The sequence below is a fragment of the Aulonocara sp. 'chitande type north' Nkhata Bay genome, linkage group LG3 (assembly GCF_057382095.1).
Source record: "Aulonocara sp. 'chitande type north' Nkhata Bay isolate Kocher_YH1m ecotype deep benthic linkage group LG3, A_spYH_male_GT1.1, whole genome shotgun sequence".
Taxonomy (NCBI): Eukaryota; Metazoa; Chordata; class Actinopteri; order Cichliformes; family Cichlidae; genus Aulonocara; species Aulonocara sp. 'chitande type north' Nkhata Bay.
This window is the reverse complement of record NC_141346.1, coordinates 36,806,602-36,816,181: the sequence shown is the minus strand read 5'-3', so window position 1 is coordinate 36,816,181 and position 9,580 is coordinate 36,806,602. Positions and strand designations below refer to the sequence as shown.

The window sequence follows — 9,580 nt, the reverse complement described above, 5'->3', positions numbered from 1 at the left end:
CCATCAGCCTGCAGAACTAAAATGAGGAAGAACAATTGAAGCTAAATATGAGCTGCCTTCCAGATCACATGCTTTAGCTCTGACAGCACAGACAGATGATGAGGAGACTGTGAGACGTTAAACAGGCAGAATACAGAGCTCAGAGTTTTACACGTTCTGGTTTGTTGTTTTCACACTCCTTAAAACGTGAGAGAATGTTTACTGATCTTCATTTTACTATAAATAACACCTCGGTGTGTAAATTGCCTTGATTGCTAATTTACTGTTAATAGTTAATATTTATTATTATTATCTGAAAAAGAAAACCATAAGAATCTAAAATCTAAAACAAGATGCTAAAACAGGACCAACTTTCTCTAAATGTAATCACACAGAGCTCAGATGAGTAGAGAGTGAACAGGCAGGTGTGTTTTTCCACAGCAGGTGTGTGTTTGCACAACTGAAGGTTTGCAGGTTGAACACTGGAGAAGATCAGAGACAGAAGAAGACTGGATTAAGTGGATAAACTACAAGGGTGATTCTCTGCAGTCAGGCCAGTTTCCTCAGTGTGCTGTAACTCAGTGAGTGGATGAACAGTCGGTCCTTTTATGTGCAGCTATTTGAGGATGGAGAACAAATGTGCCAACCTGAGCTGACTGGAGCAGGTGAGGAAGATGACTAACACATCCCACTGAGAAGGAAGAGCTGTGGAGCTGTGACAGACTGTGGCAACATCAATGAAAAAAGGCAAAAATCTAATAATTATTTTATTACAGTCCTGATATCAGACCTCTGTTTATTTGTTTATTAGAAGCTCAGATATTAACCCTCTAAAGCCTGAATCATAAATAAAATGAAATTTTTTTATAAGCTGGTGTGTATTTTTGAACCTTCTGAGAAATAAATATTTTTCACATGAGGTGGAAAAAATCTTTTTTAGCTGCATCTGGCATTTTTGTACAATTTGTTTCTCTGTTTATCTTCAAATAAAAACATTAAAGTTTCTTTTTAACACATTAAACTTTGAGTTTCCTTTCAAAATGTTCAAAAATCTTTTAGAAAACTGGTAAAAATGTCTTTGAGGAATCGTTGAAGGCTCGTTGACTGATGTCAGCCATGTTGGATGTCTCAGCTGAGGGCTCTGCATGAGTTGCTGATCCCCGCTGGTTAATCTGTGCACTGCATGTGTGTCTGTAGACATCAGGTTCTTTAACGTGAGCAGAAAAAGCCAAGCAACAAACTTTGTTAAAGAGGATGAAAAGAAACTTGATGAATGTTGGTCGGATATTCTTCTGTCAGAGGAGACAAAGATAAATTTGTTCACATTCAGTCAGACAGATCAGTGAGTCTGTAGTTGTGATACTGAAGGGTGGAGGCAGGACATGACAACAAAGATAAAACTATGACCTGCAAAGTGTGTCAGCAACTAAGCAACAGAGCACCTTTGTATATCACAGAGAAAGGTAGGAACACTAAACAGGAAAGAAACTTAAATGTTTGCAGTGGACAGGAAATGTGAACACGTCACACGACTGCTGTGGTCAAAGCTACAGGAGCTTTTTGAGGTTGGTGTAAAAGGAAGGAAGCACAGAGAGGCGATAGAAGAAGGAGCTGAATATAAACTCTGGTCTTATCTACATTAAGTGCAGCTTCTCTTTATCAAGGCAAAGTCGAACACTTTGAGATTAGATGCAGATCAGCGTGCAGGGCTGGACGTGAGGATGGGGCACTCTTTGCTCTGTTTGCTGGGGTTATTCTGTGAGTACAATACACACCTTTACTGTTTGAATGGCAGCGATGAAGGAAAATGTTTCTCACTGGTGACAATTACAGTGTATCACTGCTTTAACCTGTTTACCTGACAGCTTCAACACAGCAGACTAGATTTTTTTTCATGTTTCCAGCCTGTTTCACAGCTAATAGAAACACATAAATTTGGTGATGAGCAATAACTGTGTATGTTGTATAATGTCTGATGATGTTTCATTCTTTATTTTAGTGCTCGGTACAGTCAGACATGGAAACACTGAAGGTGAGAAACTGTTTTTTCTTCCATTTATATCATGTGTGTTGATCTTAACTAGTATTTAGCTTCTCCTGTGTTGCTCTAAATGACGTCCTCTGTCTTATATTTTGTATCATAAACCAAACATTTCATTGAGATTATTGGTTAAAATGTTAATATAACCATGTTAAGTGTGTGAGCACTCAAACACACACCCACGATACAAACTGTATATTTACTGAAGAGCGGTGGCTTCATACATGTGGATTTTCTTTTCATGTTTATCTGATCTGAAAATATCAACAGTGTGTGTAGTGCAGTTTATCTCACTGAGTTATGCTGTTGGTTTGTATGCTGGATGATATAGTGGGATTTTTTTGGATTACCTCTTGGAGTTGTAAAAATGCTAATTATCAAAAGCTCCACACAGATGACAAATTAAAGGAAAAACCAACATGAACATGGTAACCAAATGCTGCTCTGAGCTCAGCATAGAGTTTTTTACCTTCATCCCTCATTTGGTGTTTTGATTAGAAGCTGTTTAACACGTCACTCCAAAGTCTCTGTAGATGTTCAGTGTGTTGAATTGTGTGGCTGCAAAAGATGATTCACATTATTTAAGTTTGCTTCAAACATTCAGAGCAACAATTTTATTCTTTTGATCTTTTTCTAAATTACAGACCTTGGAGTGAAGGCCACTGTGACAGCAGACAGATTAACCATACCAGCAGGGGGCAGTGTGACACTGACCTGTGATATGAAGAACTCTGCTGACTTTGAATATGAGTGGTTCAGAGAACCCAGTTTTAACTCTGAGAAGACCATAGTAGCTGGTGAATCAAAGAGAGAACTGGTGACCTCTGACGCCGGCATCTACAGCTGCAGAGGACGTATAAAAGGGACAAATTCAGTCACAGAAGAAAGTAACTTAGTCACCATTCAGGAAACTGGTGAGTTTAAAATTTTAATCTGGAATAAAACAGCTTGTATTCTCCAAAGTTTCTCCATTTCTAAATATGTGGAACCTCTTAATGCAGAGTTTGTGACCTTTGATTGTCTCTGAAAATGTAGTTCTATGTTTTATATTTAATTAGTGGATAAATCATTGAACCTAATACAGCTGATTAAAGTTATTGACCTGAACTGTGCAGAAAAGAAACCATCGAACGTCTTCATCCTGTAATGTGAAGAAAAATGAGGACCTAAATGCACTCTGAGACAGACTGAATAAGAAAAAATGAAACTTTACACACACACACACACACACACACACACACACACACACACACACACACACACACACACACACACACACACACACACACACACACACACACTGAGAGGGAAGTAAAACTCAACATAAGACACAAGAAACAAATGAATACCAAAATAAAACAGGAAGACAACAAAGAATTTAACCTAAAAAACCCTCAGAAATACAAAGTAAGACCCGGGATCATGACACACTCCAGATTTCTACATCCTCTTTAGTTTCATCAAATATTCCCATATTTGATGATTTGATTAAGATTTAAATTAGAAGCTCTCTAATATGTAACCCCAATAACTTTCAGTTATGTTGTGATATTTTTTTGACTTCACTTGCATCAAATTCGTTCAGTGGGTTTTTTTTTTTTTTTTTTGTAATTCTTAATTACAGGACATGGAGTGAATATCACTGTAACAGCAGACAGCACAACCATACCAGCAGGGGGCAGTGTGACACTGACCTGTGATGTGAAACACTTTGCTGACTTAAAATATGAGTGGGTCAGAGAAACCTCATCTGCAGTGAAGTCCACAGAAGCTGTTGGATCAGATAAAGTGATCAGGATCTCTAAAGGAGGAAAATACCAATGCAGAGGATGGAGAACATACCCAACTTCACTCATAGCACAAAGTGATCCAGTCATCATTCAGGAAACTGGTGAGTTTAAAAATGTCATAAGAAATAAAACAACATGGATTCTCCAAAGTTTGGAGAAGCTCAGAGAGGGACAAAATTATGACAAAAACTTATGTTACAAAGTGATTTACGGCCCCAACCTGCCAAGTTTTTTATGATAATAAAACTGTTACAAAGTTATAATAAACAATAATGGGGTTAAAATATTTGATAATACTGTTTTTATTTTTAATGAAAATATGTTAATCAGTCAGAAATTAAATGTGTGGCTCAGTCATTCATAAACGTGTTTTGTGATTTGGCCCCTGATGCTCCAGTTGTCACGGTTCAGCATTTTGAGTCTCGTGTGTTTTGGTATTTTATAATATGTTTTATGTTCTGAGTCCTTTGCTGTTTTGATTATTGCAGTTATTATTATTATTACCCCAGGCTCAGTTATGGCTGTTACGGTTTTAGTTCTTAGGTTTTGTTTTATGTGTTCATGTTGTGTTTACTTTGTGCATTTCTGTCCCACGTTTTAGGTCTCTATGTTCTGTCTCACAGTCTCTGTTAAGTTTACGTGTTTACAGTTCAGTCGGTGTGTTTCCTGTTTTACTTTGAAGGTCTGCGTCTCATGTCAGTGTTTCTAGTTTTGTTTCCCTTGTCTCGTCCTGCCTAATTACTCCCAGCTGTGCTCTCCTACTGTGTCTCATTCCCTTCATTATCCCTCAGTGTATTTAAGCCCTGTGTTTCTCTTTTTCAGTGTTTGATCTCCCTCATCTGTGTCTGTGTGTTCTGCCTACAAGCCTGTCAAGTTTATTTTTGTTTTCCAGTTTAGTTCTTTTTTTTGTGTGCAGCAATAAAGCTGCTATTTTGAGTTCTAGTTTTGCTTCTGTGTTGAGTCTGCATTTTGCACACAGACCATGACACCAGTTGCTGTTATCAGTTACAGTTTTAGGACAGAGTGACGTCGCTCTATGTGATTGGCTCATTTCAGAGGCCATCCTGACCAATGGCTGTGGAGCTGTCATAGAAACATTTTTGAACTATTCTGAAGATACTCTGAAGAGTCAGCTCAGAGATAAGAGATAGTTTAATAAAGATTTCTCTGAGCCTGTGATTCTCACGTGATTATGAACAAGACTGACTGAGGATCAGTGAAGAGGGTGAAACACAGCGAGGGTGTAAAGAACTTCATGTTCTGGGACCATCAAACATCTTTGTCTGTGAGACAAACAATGAGACAATTATAACAATAATAATAGTTTAATATTTAATGACTGAAACAAAATGGTTTGCTATGTTCAGGTATGAGCTGCAGATGTGAGCAGCACATTTTCCGTACAGTCACTGACTGGGCGATCAGACCTCTGTACTGGTTGTTTGTGGCTCTGTACACAGACATGTGACCTAGAAGCACGGCTACAGTCATCAACATCATCATGACCTGTGAAGCAATAATTACATGTGTGTGAACAAATGTGTGAGCCAAGTCTCCTAATTTTTTAAAGAGGATATTTTAGGCCTTTTATCTTTTATTTGATAGAGACAATGTAGGGGTGCAGATGGGACTTGAACCTGGCCGTACTGCTCACCCACTCAGCTGAATTTTTAATGATATAATGGTTCTGGAATAAAAATACAAACAGAGATTTGTCATGTTACTATGAAGGTCAAACAGCATTATATCTCATGGTAACCTCTTTGGCATTGTAAAAATGATCTTATTGGAAATGGTTGAACATGAATAGTCATGTAAAATGTGGAGTCTAGAGAATCAGTGTCAGGAATGTGATCCAAGGAGGGGAGACTAGGTGGGATTGTGAATGTGAAACAATTATTTTCAGCAAATCTCCAAATCAACATAAATTCACAATTAGTTCTGTAGCAATTCTACAAGTAAGACTGCAAGTAGTGTAGAACAGGAGTCACAACATGAAACCACAGAGCAGAGTCATGCTGACAGTTTCTGACAGGAAACAGAAAATCTCAATGTAAACATCAGTTTTTGTTTCTTTATATTAAGATTTCAGATCCAAAATCTGACATTTTCTAGTTTCAGGTTTTGGATGTGAAAGAAGTTCATTTATCGTTCCGTTCATCATCGGACTTGTTAGTGGAATTATTGTCGTGCTGCTGCTGATGTGTTGCTATAAACAGATAAAGGGTGAGAGACTTTCTGATTGACTTTTTAAAGGAAAAATAATTTATTTTAATGCTGTGACACTTTTAAACAAACTGATGTAATAATCTTTGTGCTTTTTACAGAACCCTGTTGTAACAGGTTGGTGCAGCAGTTTAGTTTCATTTATATAACTTCAAATAAAACTAACTTTGAATTATTCCTCATTAAATTTTCATTATTTGTTTCAGTCTCACTCAGTCTCAGAGCACCAATCAAAGCTCTGCTTCACAACAAACATCCAACCAGAATGAAACTCAGGTTTACTCCTCTCTTCTTCATGGTGAGACCAGAAATTATTACTTTTCTCTTTAATACAGTTTTCAACACTCAGTTTTCCAGCAAACAGTGACAAAAACAAAAAGAAATAATATTTTTCTTCCTTCTTTCTTATTTTCAATGACTTGTAGGTGATCTTTCAGTCTATGAATCAATCAGAGGCTCTGGAAACACTGGAAGTGGTACAAACAGTATAAACTTTGATAATAGCAGAGCTGTAAGAAATGTAAATATTTATTCTGACTGATCAAACTTCATTATTTCAGCAGATGAATACAACAACGTCACATCTGGATTTCAGCTTGACGGTCTTGATAAAAGGAGTGAGTACAAGAAACATGAAATGTAATAATTGGTCGAATGTTTTTGTAACTTGTGTCATTTTAGAGGAAGACAGTCTCCATGTTATTGAACACAATAATCCATCATCACAACAGGCAGACATGATGGCACAGAGGAGAGCTCTGACTACAATAATGTGAATCCTGAATCAGCCTCAGGTGCAAATGTGAACTCTACAGACACTGAATCATTAGTAATCAGATTACATGTGCAGTTAAATGTGTGACATCATTGCTAAAGTTTGTGGAGCTGATGAGCTGAATCACTTTTTATACGATTGGCTTTAGTTGTGTTCTGCTGCTGTTGTGATGTCTGAATAAAATAGATGAGATCAGTTCTGTGTGATTAAAGCATGAACGTGTAAAAGGTCAGAAAGCATCATCACATCTTTGGCAACATCATTTCTTTGTTTTTCACTTTCAAACTCGTATTTGTTCTGATTTTGTTTCAGGTCCATAAAAAGATTATTTCAACAAAACTCAAGACTCACGAACAACATGAGCAACGTCAGTGTAAACAATGACATGCTCTTGGTTTAATATCAACACTGGAAGACTGATTATATGGTTCATCTTTGTATTAAAATCCTATTGTGTTTATTTCTGTTGTAATAAGTGGAGGGTGGATGGTGTGGGACATTGTTTCCATCAAGACACAATTTCATGATTTGGTTCTGTGAGTTTGTTTCAGTCTCTTTGTTTTATTTCTATAAGATGTTCACTCACTTCCTGCTGAATTTTACATGTTATCTTTAAAGTGTAAGAATAGATTATTTTAGTATTAGGGATTTAGTTGTATTAACGATAGTAAAGCATTATATCCGTTATTCATTTAAGTAGGCCATAGGTCAAGCTGCTAAACACTCACACATAGAGCAGACACACAGAATTGGGAGAATAAGTCAGAGGTGTATGTGAGAAGCAGAGGCGACAGAAAGGAGAACACAGTGTGCGAAGAAATGGGCAGCAAGGACACGAGAAAGGGAGACAGCAGATAGAGAGACATTAGCAGGCGCCTAGTTTTGAGAAGACAAAGGTTGTTGACCTCCGTGTGCTGTTGGGACTGCCCCAGCAGATTTTGATGATTGATGCTGAACTGTGAAAATCCCCATGTACATGTAATAAAATTAGTTGATTATTTGTTCTGAGAAAAAGCAGGAATGAAATATTACACTGTCTTATGATGCATTATACTGCTGATTTATAAGAAAACAAAAACTTATTGTCAATGTTCAGATTTTACAATGTTATTCATGTCATCACTGAGGCCATGACAGAGAACATTTTGTGTGTGATCAAATTGTTTTCTGTAGGTGATGTTTGTGTCTTTTATGCTGTGTACAGTTTGATGTGTGTAAAATAATTGTGGTGCTTTTAAAAATAATCAAATAATATCACGACAAAACGTCTTTGTTCTTCTGAGTGACCCGTGATGCTTATATGTGGATAAAAATGTATTTTCTAACTGTCTGCTATATCCTATTTATTAATCTGCTGAAAATGACTCATGATTTCCGCCTGAGCCCCCAGAAAAGAGGAAAAGCAGCCTGTGGTTGAAGAGAAAAAGTAAATGACTTGTTTTAGCAAACAGGCAACAAGAAATGCAGACAATAACAGCACAGTGTTGTTCTCTTGACAGCTACATGCTGATATTGTCAGATATAAATATAAAGTATTTCCTTAGTTGAAGGGATACAAAAGTGTCAGGTGTGCCCCTGTAGCACTGCACTTGTTCTCTGTGTGGACTGCACATTTTATATGATCTACCTGTACTAGGAAAAATACCACACTGTGACAACTGATGAAAACTCTTATTTAGAAAAATGTCAGACAAAAATACAGTGCCGAATGGTACAGACAGAAAACAGCAGATATCATTGTTCAAAGGTCCTTTAAAAGACCCTTTACCAGGTATCATAATCTTGTCTGTAAAAGTGTCAGAAATCATACTGTAAGTGACAGCTTTTTCGAGACTGATGAAAATGTCCGGGTTTTTCTATAGGCCTACAGGTGTGACATCACACATATGGGTCATATGTGTGATGTCACACGCCGAGCTGCTGCTTTGTGAGTGGTTGTTCTGCCTCACAGATGGAACAGATGATCTTTAAAAGATGCCAAAGCGCAAGTGCAGCTTTTCAGACGAACTGCAAAAGAAATTTCCCTCGTACCATCGCGGTACTGGTAATTTTTCTTATACAGATAAGGCCTTCTTTCTGTACCATTTTCTTTTAATTCCAGAGGTTTTTAAGTTATTTTTTGTTTTGCACTTCTTGCCTAAAAGCCTATATCACATTTTTTATTTCACCATTCATTGATCGCACAGAGAAGGCATCATTTAAATATGTTAAAATTTTCTTTAAACAAACAGTATTAAGAAAATTCTTCATGACTGGGCGAAGTGTTATCATTTTTGGAAATCAAACTATGGTTACACTATTGTGATTGTACCGTAATACACCAAATATCCCTGTAAATCTCAGCTTCTTTTCTTTTCTAAACCACATTCTCCGCTGGTGGGCCCATGGTAAATAAGGGTAAGTGTCAGTGTGGACATACAGATATAGTTCCTCTCCCATATTTCTCATGTCAGACTCTGAACACAGCTTCCAAGTACAATCACTGGACTGTGTTTACAGCTGGTGGCCAATAGAGGGAAACATAATCCATTTATAATTTATTGTATCTGTCATAGTCTCCCAGTCCTCCTGGTCAACCAACACGTTCTTTTTCCTTACGAGTGTAATGAACTCGATACTTTACTTTCTGTTTCTTTCCTGTACGCACTGCTGCAGTTTCATCTAAGAAGCAACCTGGCTGTCTTAAAGGTCATGAACATTCATTCAGAATTAGCAACACTGATGATGGTAATTATTAAAAAGTATTGGTACTGGTATCAGTATCAGCGA

General features: G+C 37.2%; 1 protein-coding gene across 1 annotated transcript; it reads left to right on the top strand.

Moving 5' to 3' along the window:
* Positions 1-2,741: 2,741 nt before the first annotated feature.
* LOC147335434 (uncharacterized) lies at positions 2,742-8,038 on the top strand. The gene is made up of 9 exons (XM_086286072.1): positions 2,742-2,934; positions 3,645-3,911; positions 5,926-6,036; positions 6,138-6,153; positions 6,243-6,334; positions 6,462-6,512; positions 6,597-6,653; positions 6,768-6,830; positions 7,124-8,038. The coding sequence occupies exons 1-9, from the start codon at positions 2,742-2,744 to the stop codon at positions 7,129-7,131; spliced, it is 858 nt and encodes a 285-aa protein (XP_086142198.1). The 3' UTR covers positions 7,132-8,038.
* Positions 8,039-9,580: the final 1,542 nt, after the last annotated feature.